The 13,624-nt window shown below is 42.1% G+C and overlaps 1 protein-coding gene across 1 annotated transcript in view; it reads left to right on the top strand.

Moving 5' to 3' along the window:
• Window positions 1-13,624, top strand: part of LOC140480214 (semaphorin-5A-like) — a 96,118-nt gene that overhangs the window by 11,066 nt on the left and 71,428 nt on the right. The window contains 3 exon segments of the mRNA XM_072574934.1: window positions 426-626; window positions 4,836-4,887; window positions 6,151-6,282. Coding sequence (XP_072431035.1) covers window positions 426-626; window positions 4,836-4,887; window positions 6,151-6,282 — 385 coding nt within the window.

Here is a 13,624-nt window from a genome sequence, read left to right as displayed (position 1 = left end):
ACCTACTGTGTTAATCTGTCAATTAACAGCACATTATTTTCATTTTTGTACCAAGTTGTTTCAAAATAGTATCAATGATGTCATATAAAATATCCTACCAAGCACTCACTATCCTACTTGAAAGTATATCACTGTTCCTTCACAGATACTGGGTTAAGATGCTGGAACAGTCTTCCTGATGACATTGTGGATCTATCTATTGCGTCGGTTCAAGAAGGCAGGTCACCATCACCTTCTCAAGGCCAACTAGGGATGGGCAATAAATACCAGCCAACAATGCCCAAATCCCATGAGTAAATAAAAATAAACATCAAGCCATTCGTATAAACAGATAAAATGATCAGTATTTAAAACTTACAATATGCAACAAAAGTATATTAGATGTGGAAACAAATGAGTACATTATTGTTTATTTTTTTATACAGGCCTTTTCAGATGCATAGAGGAAAAATGTAAAGCCAGTCTGACAGAAATTGCTCATCATCCCATGGTTCCAATAAAGATCAATTGGTTTTGGGCATTTTTACTCGGAGTGGTGATTGGAACATTTGGAATCAGTGGATCATCTGTTTTACTGGAGTACCAGCAGTGTCAGAAAGCAACACATCATATTTTAACTTATAGCGGTACGTATCCTGTGTTCCAACTGCAGAATGAATTGATTGCCTTGAAAATCTATAGTTTTGTATTGGTTAGAACTAATAAAATTGAAATATGATGTACAGCTGGATTGTATTAAGGAAACCCACTTTTTGCTGACACTCGGGAGTAAAATGGTTTATTTTGCTTCTCTGAGTGAGGTGTTCAGGGTAATTAAAAGTGGTTACTTTCTTGATTTAACCATCTAAAATGCCATTCTTTTTTGGAAATTGTTCCAGGTGGGAAGCATTGCCTCTGCTTTTCTACTGGCTCTGTGAAAAGATGGGGATTGGGACTATCTGAGTTTCTCACAGAAATCCAACATGGACATGATGGGCTAGAGTGCCTCTTCTCATGGTGTAAATCTTTCCCGATTCGATGAATATATAGATCAGATTAGATTCCCTACAGTGTGGAAACAGGCCTATCGGCCCAACCAGTCCACACCTCCGAAGAGTAACCCACCCAGACCCATTTCCCTCTGACTAATGCACCTAACACTATGGGCAATTTATCATGGCCAATTCACCTGACCTGCACATCTTTGGACTGTGTGAGGAGACCGGAGCACCTGGAGGAAACCCACACAGACACAGGGAGAATGTTCAGACTCCACACAGACAGTTGCCCAAGGCTGGAATTGAACCTGGGACCATGGTGCTGTGAGACAATAGTGCTAACCACTGAGCCACCGTGCCGCCCTAAAACATTTTAAAAATTGATTGATTTTTGTTGGACAAGGACTGTAAGGGTTACAGAACCATAGCAGGTAGATGGAGCTAAGATGCGGCTCAGCTAGGATCTAACTGAATGGTAGAACAGATTACAAGGGCTGAATAGCCAACTGTTGTTCCTGTCATCTCACTCTTTCCTATCACCATAACTTCCTATAGCTCTACATGCCAGCATACAAGCAAGTGTTGGATTTCACTAACTCTTCTACATCCCATCCTTCATCCTTCTGTTAGCGGTCATGCCCTTGGTTGCTTAGCTCCAACTATCTGCAATTGGCTCCCCAAACCCCAGCCATTGTCTTATCTCTTTTCAACCTTTAAGACCAATCTTAAAACTTATTCCTTTGACCAAACTTTAGTACCTCCTAATATCTCTTTTGACATAGAACTTTGTTATTCAATTATGTATTGTGAAGCTCCATAAATTTTTTGCCATCTTGGATGTGGAACCTACAAGCATAAAGTATTTGGAGCAGGAGCTGACCATTTGGCCCTTCCACCATTCAGTAAAATCATGGTTGACCTGTTTACTCCTTATTCCTGACAGCCTTTCACCCCTGTTCTTGTTATGAATATGTCTGTCTTCACTTTAAAAATATTCAAGGACTCCACTTTCACCATCATTTGAGGAGGAAAGTTCCAAAGACTCAAACATTCAAAAAGAAAAGGCTTCTCCTCATCTCTGTTTAAAATAGGTGATCCCTTATTTTAAACAGTGACCCCTGGTTCTAGATTCTTCGCAAGAGGAAACACCTGATGTTTTGGTATCCACCAGTCAAGACCCCTTGGGGTCTTGTGTTTCAATCGGATACAAGCCTTGTCTATGCAACCTTTCCTTGTTAGACAAAGCTATCCATTTCAGTGTTAAAAATTGCCTAATACCAGGTTATGGTCCAACAGGTATTTTTGGAAGCACTGGTTTTCAGAGCGCTGCTCCTTCATCAAGTGGTTTTGGAGTAAAAGATCATAAAGCACAGAATTTATAGCAAATGTTTACAGTGTGAAACAACTGAAATTATATATTGAAAGAGACCTGGATTGTTTGTTGTCTCTCATCTTTTAGAATGTCCATGTTGGTTTCAGTTCTTCCGTATGTAAATCGCATAACTTTTTTAAAAAAGTCACATTCTCAAGTGAACATTAACAATAGGTGCCGTGTCAGTTCAGATAATGCATTGAAGGTGTGAGGTGCCCAGCACTTCGAAAGCTAAGGCTTCCAAATAAACCTGTTGGACTATAACCTGATGTCGTGTGATTTTTAACTTTGTCCACCCGAGTCCAACACCGGCACCTCCAAATCATCCCTTACAGGTGTAAGTCTTGCAAACCATCTCTGAATTACTTCCAAAGCATTGTTGTTCTCTTGAAGTGAGGGGTCTAATATTGTACATGGTATTCCAAGTGTAATCTCCCAAATACTCAATGATTAAACACAATTCCCCTACTTATGTATTCAACTTCAATCACAATAAATAGCACAATTTTTTTGGCTTTCCTGATTACTTACTATACGTGCACATGAACTTTTTGTGATGCATACTAGAGGGCAGACTCTCTGCAGCCCAACGCTCTGCAACCTTTTGTCATTTAGGTAATACATTTCTTAGAATTCACTCTGCCAAAATGGATAATTTCACTCTTCCTCACGTAATAGTCCAATTGTGACATCTTCACCAACTCAGATAACCTAAGCCTTGAGAGCTCCTTCTGTGTCTTCACAACATGCTTTCCAACCTAACACTGTGTCAACAGCAAAGTTAGCTCCCATTCAATTAGATCCTGTATCCAAGTCATTTATATAACTTGAAGGAAAAGCACATTTTGTTGAAGTTTTTCACCTTGCACTCATCAGAACAATTTCTAACAATACCAATGTAAAAAGAAACCACCATTTATACTGCGAGTGAGGAGAGTGCTGATTGGTTGGAATGTTGACTCTAATTGGCAGATGTGAACGTTGTTGTGTCCATCAAAGTAAGCAGTAAGCATTCTATTACACTCCTGACCTGGTCCTTGTAGATAGTGAGAGGGGTTGGGGACTACAGAGTGGTCTACTTGTCTTGAGGTAGCCACCATGAGGTAGCATCCTCTCTGTGCTTCTGGTCAGCATGGCGTGTTGAAGCTTAGGAGAAGCAGTTAGACATTTACTTGATAGCAATGGCATTAATGTGGCATTAATATTACTTACTGTTTGAGAATATAAGTGTGGATGTTGTCCAGAAGTGATGGAAGGCTGTTCCATGATTGGAAGAGCAGTGATTAGCAATCAACCCTGTGGAATTGTTGGTGAACAGCATGACTCCTCACTTTATGCAGAGCAGTTCAATAGTTAGACAGAGGACATTTCCTCGAGGGAATCCAACAAACAGCCCCATCTGTCTTTGTGTGTGTGTGTCACTCTAAATAATAGGGAATTTCACCTTCATCCCTGTTGACCTGAATGTTACATATGGCAGAGGTGGTCTAATGTTGATTTTGTATTGGGATAGCTGCTTCCATCTCTCCACTGTCTTTCAGTGCTCACATTCAGATCTCAGTATGGGATGTTCTGTGATCAAATGATTCTGGTGAAAGCTGGACTGAGTCAAAGTTCAGATTTTTGTTCAGTAACTACTGATTGCTAATACTATTGATTACTCCTTCCATCAGTTGCTGATGATTAGGTTAGTGGATGGTAATTGGTCAGAATAATTTTATCTGTTCTGTGTGTAGGATAATTTTAGCGAGTGATACCCTGTATTGGACACGTGTCAGTGTTATAGCAAGATGAGAATAGTTTGACAAGGAAATGGCTAGGTTTGGAGTATTAGTCTTCAGCGCTACCTAGATATTATTACAGTTCCTAACTTTTACTAGAATGAATGTTCAGGATTTGGGCTATACTAATGCAATCCTGTTGCCTGTCCATCCCACTACTTGTCCATGTGAAATTGATTAATATATTTTTCTCATCTACCTGTTAAGAGATGATATTATACACTTTTGCAGCAGGTGGGACTTCAGGCTGAGAGGTAAGGATACTACCATTGTGCTACAAGAGCTCTGACAATGGAACATGATTATTACTCAGTTAACTGATTTCAGGTGATGGCCCTCTTTCCCAAAGAGTGACACGAGAGAACCTTTCATTATTCCCTTGAGGGGTTATTACCACCACACTTCTGATGAGGGAACAAGCAATAGAAGGGCACAAAACTGGAAAATGGGGCAACTTGCTGTGTTCTGCAAGCTACCATATTTGAACATGCTGTGCAGTAAAGGAAAAGGGTAAGTGCTAGCCAGCTCAGATTGGATTTAAAGAAATTTACCATTGCCTATTGTCCCGCTTGTTTCACTGTTATTCTGCAAGAAGAAAATTCAGGCATTAACTCCAAACTTGTTTTCAGTCAGTTGTGCAGATATTGGGAAAGCTTGCCAAAACATTGTGTTGACATTCTTTTTGAGTTTTTTTTTGCTCTTCAGAATTATTTGACTGTGAAGAGGTCTCCAAACGGTTGTTTATCTCTACTTTACCGTATTATCTTCATATACATTTAAAATTAGTGCCTGTTTGGTTGGTGTCTGTTTTTTTCACTTGCTATTGTGGTCCTGCCATTAGGGTGTCTAAAGGTGAAGATTGTATCAAAGCAGAGTTTGAAGCTTTCTCTTGCCTGTATCTTTTCTGAACTCCTAATTTTCACTTTAAATTTCCTGAGGTGTAACATGGGAAGAAAATCTTATATTTTGTCCTGTAATTAGTTATTTCAGCAATACTTTCCCAAAATTTTAATGCCTGGTACAATAATTGTTTTTGCTGTTCATACAAAAAACAAACGATAAAGAATTATTTTGGGATAATAGCAGAAAACTGAGTTTGTAGCAACATGTTAAGCATTGACAGGAAGGTTAAGTATGAACTGAGCAGCAAACAACCAGTGTGCACCACATTGACATTGATGGCCCCCAGAGATGGGATTGACATACTTTTTTCAAACAAGAATATTAATGAACCTGATGAAACTAAATCAACAGGGAAACATGAATTGTGACAGATTCACTTGGAGTCTCAGATAAATTGCAAAAATATGTCTTGTTGCAGAAAAACCAACCTTGCGTACATGAATTCAATTGTAGTGTGAAGACTTCTGTGTTCAAACTTGTGGGTTGCACAAAGAATTTGGTAAGAAAATGACAGATAGTCTTATGGCCAACATAATAGCTGTTAAGTTGGATGTTTAATACTTAGTCAGACAAACAATAATACTAGAAATTAAGTTCAAATAGGGCGTTACAAAACACTTAGACTTGTTGTTCAAAACCATCATATTATTTTCTCAAATCGGTCTACCTTGTGGTTTAAGAAGTCCTGAACAATATCCTCCTAGTGGCTTTCTCACAAATGTTCCAAGAAAGGCAGGAAAATGTTCCAAGAAATTGATTTGGAAATCGTGAAACTGGTTGAATTTAAAAAAAAAATACACTTTTAACCTTGTCTGTTGAATTTTTTGCTAAGCTGTAGTGCATCTGGAAGTTTTCCTTTGCTTGTCCCACTGAGCTTTAGTACAGTCTCTCGGGGTTTGATGGAGCTGGCGCCTGGGTGATAATGTTGATGTAATTCTGTCAGGACAGACACTTCTGTAACAGATTGATGTAAACTTAGGGCACGGTTCTGGCACATTCAGTGACATGCCTTGTATCCAGAGGTCTCCTGTCAGGATTTATTAATTCAGTTCACTGCATTTCAATTACAGATATTGACAGGAGTCTATTGATCACCTCCCATGTAATTTGTTGCCAGCTTGGTTACGGATATTTCTACTTTCTTCTCAGATATTGCACCGTGGCTGCACACATTTCAAGCTGCAGATGTAACAGACTACTCACAGCTGATCTTTGACCCGAGCCAAAAAGAACTCATCGTTGGAGCAAAGTAAACTGCTTTACTTATTTATTTTCTTACTTAAGACTGTCATTGACATTTTAGAAAGATGACTTTACTGAGGTTTGTGAGATTCCATCTTGAATGCCATTTATTTCAATTCTCAGAACATTCAGGTTCACTTGACTGCTCTTTTCGACCCAGTTCAGCCTTGATTACTTGTAAATCGTGTGCACAGTTTTGGTTGCCCTTCTACAGGAAGGATGTTGTGAAACCTGAAAGGGCTCAGAAAAGATTTACAAGGGCGTTGTCAGGGTTGGAGGGTTTGAGCTATAGGGAGAGACTGAATAGGCTGGGGCTATTTTCCCTGGAGCATTGAAGGCTGAGGGGTGACCTCATAGGGGTTTCTAAAGGTTTGAGGGGCTTGTATAGGGTGAATAGACCTAGTGTGGGCAAGTCCAAAATTAAAGGGCTTAGGTATAAGGTGCGAGGGGAAAGATTCAAAGAAGACCTAAGGGGCCGCCTTTTCATCCAGAGGCTGATGATAGTAAAATAAAACATAAAATATAGATAAAACAGTACAGCACAGAACAGGCCCTTCAGCCCACGATGTTGTGCCGACCATTGATCCTCATGTATGCATCCTCAAATTTCCGTGACCATATGCATGTCCAGCAGTCTCTTAAATGTCCCCAATGACCTCGCTTCCACAACTGCTGCTGGCAACGCATTCCATGCTCTCACAACTCTCTGTGTAAAGAACCTGCCTCTGACATCCCCTCTATACTTTCCACCAAACAGCTGAAAACTATGACCCCTCATGTTAGCCATTTCTGCCCTGGGAAATAGTCTCTGGCTATCGACTCTATCTATGCCTCTCATTATCTTGTATACCTCAATTAGGTCCCCTCTCCTCCTCCTTTTCTCTAATGAAAAAAAGTCCGAGCTCAGTTAACCTCTCTTCATAAGATAAGCCCTCCTGTCCAGGCCGCATCCTGGTAAACCTCCTCTGAACCCTCTCCAAAGCATCCACATCTTTCCTATAATAGGGCGACCAGAACTGGACGCAGTATTCCAAGTGCGGTCTAACCAAAGTTTTATAGAGCTGCAACAAGATCTCACGACTCTTAAACTCAATCCCCCTAGTAATGAAAGCCAAAACACCATATGCTTTCTTAACAACCCTGTCCACTTGGGAGGCCATTTTAAGGGATCTATGTACCTGCACACCAAGATTCCTGTGTTCCTCCACACTGCGAAGAATCCTATCCTTAATCCTGTACTCAACTTTCAAATTCGACCTTCCAAAATGCATCACCTCACATTTATCCAGGTTGAACTCCATCTGCCACCTCTCAGCCAATCTCTGCATCCTGTCAATGTCTCGCTGCAGCCTACAACAGTCCTCTATACTGTCAACGACACCTCCAACCTTTGTGTCGTCTGCAAACTTGCTGACCCATCCTTCAATCCCCTCATCCAAGTCATTAATAAAAATTACAAACAGTCGAGGCCCAAGGACAGAGCCCTGTGGAACACCATTACCACAGACATCCAGGCAGAATATTTTCCTTCTACTACCACTCGCTGTCTTCTGTTGGCCAGCCAATTCTGTAGCCAGACAGCTACGTTCCCCTGTATCCCATTTCTCCTGACCTTCTGAATGAACCTACCATGGGGAATCTTATCAAATGCCTTGCTGAAGTCCATATACACCACATCCACAGCTTGACCCTCATCAACGTTTCTAGTCACATCCTCAAAAACCCGATAAGGTTTGTGAGGCATGACCTGCCCCTCACAAAGCCGTGTTGACTGCATTTAATAAAGCCATGCTCTTCCAGATGGTCATAAATCCTATCTCTCAGAATCCTTTCGAACACCTTGCAGACGACAGATGTGAGACTTACTGGTCTGTAATTGCTGGGGATTTCCCTATTTCCTTCCTTTCCTCTCTCCAGTCCTCATGTACGACTCCAGTGGAGAGCGAGGAAGCAATTGCATTTCTCATTTCCCAAAGCAGCCGAGGACAAATCTGGTCCGGGCCTGACGACTTGTCAATCTTAATGCTTGACAAAATTTTCAGCACATCTGCTTCCTCGATCTCTATCCATTCCAGCATGCACACCTGGTTTCATTCACTACAAAGTTTGTTTCTTTCGTAAAGACAGAAGTAAAAAACTCATTTAGCGCTTCCCCTACCTCCTCAGACTCCACACACAAGTTCCCTATGCTATCCCTGATTGGCCCTATCTTTCTTTGACCATTCTCTTATTCCTCACATAAGTGAAAAATGCCTTAGTGTTCTCCCTAATCCGTTCTGCCAAGCCTTTCTCATGCCCCCTCCTGGCTCTCCTCAGACCATTTTTGAGCTCCTTCCTCGCCTGCCTGTAATCCTCTAGAGCTGAGCTTGACCCTAGCTTCCTCCACCTTACGTAAGCTGCCTTCTTCCTTTTGACGAGAAGCTCCACCGTTCTCATCATCCAAGGTTCCTTTATCTAACCCCTTCTTGCCTATCTCAGAGGGACATATTTATTCCATCACTCTCAACAACTGTTCCTTAAACAGTCTCCACATGTCTATAGTGCCTTTACCATGGAACAATTGTTCCCAGTCCATGCTTCCTAACTCATGTCTAATTGCATCATAGTTTCCTCTTCCCCAATTAAATATCCTCCCATTTTGCCTAATCCTCCTCTTCTCCATAGCTATGTAGAATGTGAGGCAGTTGTGGTCACTATCACCAAAATGCTCTCCCACCACAAGATCTGATATCTGTCCCAGCTCGTTTCCGAGTTCCAAGTCTAAAATGGCCTCTCCCCTCATCGGCCTGTCAACGTACTGAGTTAGGAAACCCTCCTGAACACACCTTACAAAAACAGCTCCATTCAAATCTTCTGCTCAAAGGAGGTTCCAATCAATATTGGGAAAGTTAAAGTCACCCATTACAACAACCCTACTACGTCCACACTTTTCCAAAATCTGCCAACCTATGCTTTCTTCAAACTCCCTGCTGCTATTGGGGAGCCTGCAGTAAACCCCTAACGAGGTGACTGCTCCCTTGCTGTTCCTAATTTCCACCCATACTAACTCGGTAGGCAGACCCTCCTCGACAATGGTAACTTCTGTAGCTGTGATTCCCTCTCTGATTAGTAGTGCTACACTCCTCATCTTTTTCCCCCCTCCTTATTCTTTTTAAATGCTCTAAACCCTGGAACATCCAGCAACCATTCCTGCCCCTGAGAAACCCATGTCTCTGTTATGGCCACAACATCATAGCACCAGGTACTGATCCATGCTCTAAGTTCATCACTTTTATTCCTGATACTCTTTGCGTTAAAGCAAACACACTTTAACTGATCCCTTGGTTCCAGGAAAATCCTTCCCACTAGCTGGTCTACCTCTTGCTATTGTCTCATCTGCATCAACTCTCACCACCAGTATATAGCTCAGGTTCCCACCCCCCGCCATACTAGTTTAAACCCTCCTGAACCACTCGAGCAAACCTTCCACCCAGGACATTGGTCCCTTTCCAGTTCAGGTGCAACCCGTCCTTCTTGTACAGGTCCCACTTTCCCCAGAAGGCATCCCAATTATCTACATATCTGAAGCCCTCCCTCCTACACCAGCTACGCAGCCACGTGTTAAGCTGCGCCTGCTCCCTGTTCCTCACCTCGCTATCTCGTGGCACCGGTAGTAAACTAGAGAACACTACTCTGTTCGTCCTGCTTTGCAGCTTTCATCCTAACTCCTTGAAATCACTTTTTATATCCTCAATCCTTTTCCTGGTTATATCATTGGTGCCAATATGTAACACGATTTCTGGCTGTTCGCCCTCCCCTTTTAGAACCGTATACACCCGATCGGAGACGTTCCGGACCCTGGCACCAGGGAGGCAACATACCTTCCGGGAATCCCGATCCTGACCACAAAATCTCCTGTCGATTCCCCTAACCATCGCATCCCCTACCATGAGTACTTTTCTATTCTGCCCCCTTCCCTTCTTTGCCTCAGTGCCAGAGAACTGACTACTATGGCTTTCCTCTGGTAGGTCATCCCCCCCAGCAATATCCAAAACGGTATACTTGTTGCTGAGGGGAATGTCCATAGGGGATCTCTGCACTGTCTGTCTGTCCCCTTTCTTCCCCTAACTGTAACCCATCTATCCTTGTCCTGAGCCTTAGGAGTGACCAACTGCCGGTAACTCCTCTCAATTACCCCCTCAGCCTCCCGAATGATCCACAGTTCATCCAGCTCCAGCTCCAATTCCCTAACACGGTTTTCAAGGAGCTGGAGTTGGGTGCACTTCCCACAGATGTAGCCAGCGGAGACGTGTGCCATGTCTCCCACCTGCCACATTCTGCAGGAGGAGCAAACAACTGCCCTAGCATCCAAACCCCACTTTTCTTTACACCCACTCAATACTAAAGTAGAAAGCTTAGTTCAAGTTGCTATAAAATTACTAACAAACCTATATTCAATAGAGGAAGTTTAGAATGAACCTTACCTTATTAACTAGGCTAGAGGAGGAGGGAGGGTGGGAGACACTATAGTCATAGAGTCTCGGGTTTAGCCGCCTTGCTGATAGCCGCCTTCCCGGCTGCCCCTCTGGTCCTCGTCACTTCCTCCGCTGCTCCCGCTCCTTCTGTGAAAGGAAAAACACTGGTAAGTAATTTTAAAAAACTGCCTCACCTTAGCTGCAGTCTTCCGGGTTCGTCTTACCTCCGCTGCTGCTCGCACTCAAAAAAAAATGAAGGGTATGTAGGTTAGTTTGATCTTTGAGTAGGGTAAAAAGTCAGCACAACATCAGGGGCCAAAGGGCCTGTACTGTACTGTACTGTTCTATGTTCTATGTTCAACCTTTTCCACCCTGGGCTTACACCACACCTTCTTATCCAATGAAGCAAAGTCTTGGGTGCACTGATGCCTCACAGTACCAGGGTCCCAGGTTTGATTCCAGCCTCAGGTGTCTGTCTGTATGGAGTTTGCACATTCTCCCTGGGTTTGCTCTGGTTCCTTCCCACAATCTAAAGATGCGCGGGTCAGGTGAATTGGCCATGCTAAATTGCCCACAGTATTAGGTGCATTAGTCAGAGGGAAATGGGTCTGGGTGGGTTACTCTTCGGAGGGTCGGTGTGGACTGGTTGGGCCAAAGGGCCTGTTTTCACACTGTAGGGAACCTAATCTTTAGGTGGGTGAGAAGAAAGTAAACATGGTTCAAGTTGTCTTCAACTGGAGGATTTATATAATGGGTGAGGTGGCCTGGGGTACGATTCCAAGCCACATAAAGCTGTCACTCATGTTTCAGGTCACTTGCTTGCCCTCCAAATAACTGAGGTGTAAGTTACTTGATAAAATACATTGTCTCCATGATGTCAATGTAGCTGCAAAGATGCCCCAACCTGTTCAAAATATTTATTTTCGTATCAAAAGGTAGGAGTGGCAAATGACTGAACATATATCCCATAGAATAAAGGAGTGTGTGCCAATAAACAACATCTTCCATTTAATCTAGAGGCAAGACACCATGTTGCCTTCACATGCTCAGATATGAAATTATTTTGAATAATTATCTAACTACATTGCTGCATGCAAATGGAAAAAAGATTAATCAGTCCAAACCTGCATGTGATCATATCTTACCTACATTGTTTTCAACTGTATAATTTAGGATCTCTGAATAGATACTAATACCAAAGTTTAATCAGAAAGAATATGGAGAAGGCATTAAATAGTAGTATTCGACAAATTAATGGAGCTAATGGTAGATACGTTCCCTGGCCCTGATAGTTTGCACCTAGGATCATAGAAGTAACTAAAGAAATAGTGGGTACATTAGTTATAATTTTCCAAAAATTACTGGATACTGGAGAAGTGCCAGAGATTTGGAAAACTGCTAATATGACATCTCATTCAACAAGGGAGGGAGGCAAAAAGCAGGAACCGTAGACTGATTAGCCAAACATCTGTTGTTGGAAAAGTATTGGATTCAATTATTAAGGAAGTAATGGCCGCACATTTGGAAAATAATAATCTAATCAAGCAGAGTCAAAATGGCTTCATGAGAGGGACCATGTGATGACTAATCTATTAGAATTTGTTTGAGGAAGTCTCAACCAGAGTCAATAGAGTGGAACTAGATATCTTATATTGGGATTTCCAGAAAGCATTCAACAATGTACCTCACAAAAGGCTAAGTTGTAAGAGCTCTTTGTGTTGGAAGCATCATATTGGCATACATAAAGAATTGGTTAATGGGCAGGAAACAGTGAGTGGGGTTTAGGGGTTCTTACTCAGGTCGGCAACCTGTAACCAGTGTGGATCCACAGGGATCAGCGCTACGACTCCAACTGTTTTCAATACATATTAATGACTTGAAGGGAGGAAGCAAATAAACTCGCCAAATTTGCAGATGCAACAAAAATAGGTGTAAATGCAAATTGCCAGAGGAATACAAACAGTGTATAGAGAAATACTGATAGATTAAGTAAGTGGGGAAAAAGTTAGCAATGGAGTCGATTATGAGAAAATTGAATTTGTTCATTTTTGAAGACAGAAGGAATGAACAGAGTTATTATTTAAAAAGGGGAAAAACTAGAGAAAGCTGCAGTGCAAAGGGTCTTGGGGGTACTCGTGCACAAAACTCAGAAAGTTAGCTCACAGGTACAGCAGGGAATCAGGAAGGCTAATGGAATTTTGGCCCTTATTTCAAGGGGTTGGAGAGTAAGAGTAGGGAAATCTGACTGCAACTGTACAAGGTGTTGATGGGACCACATCTGGACTACTGTGAGCAGTTTTGGTCCCCTTATTTAAGGAAAGATATCACTTCCTTGGAGGCGGTTCAGACAAGATTCACTAGGATGATCTGAACCCTGGAATGCCTGGGCTCTTCAGTGTGACCTATGTAGGAGATCAGAATTAGGGGAATAGATGCTTGCTTTTCTTTGAAACCCTTATACATTGACCAGATTACTTTCTAGAAATGTCCAGAAAAGACTTTAACATCAAACATTATTCCTGCTCCAGAAAAACACAAATAGATTTCACACACCTGAATTAATTCACTAGTATGGAGGGATTGTCCACTGAATAAAGGCTAAGCAGGTTGGGACTCTGCTCATTGGAGTTGAGAATATTGAGTGGTGATCAGAATGAATCATGTAGGACAGTTAAGGGGCTTGACAAGGTAATTGCTGACGGGATGTTCCCCTTCATGGGAGAATCTGGGGCCAGGGGCATAGTCTCAGAATAAAGATTTGCCAATTTAAGACTGAAATGAGGAGGAATTTCTTCTCTCAGAGGATTGTTACTCTGTGGAACTCCTTGGCACAGATAGCTGCAGAACAGAGTCCTTGTGTATGTTTAAGGCTGAGATAGGTTCTTGATCAGTCAG

This window comes from Chiloscyllium punctatum, chromosome 8 (genome assembly GCF_047496795.1).
Source record: "Chiloscyllium punctatum isolate Juve2018m chromosome 8, sChiPun1.3, whole genome shotgun sequence".
In the NCBI taxonomy this organism is placed as follows: Eukaryota; Metazoa; Chordata; class Chondrichthyes; order Orectolobiformes; family Hemiscylliidae; genus Chiloscyllium; species Chiloscyllium punctatum.
The sequence above is the reverse complement of the archived record's forward strand: the minus strand, read 5'-3'. Positions and strand labels throughout refer to the sequence as shown.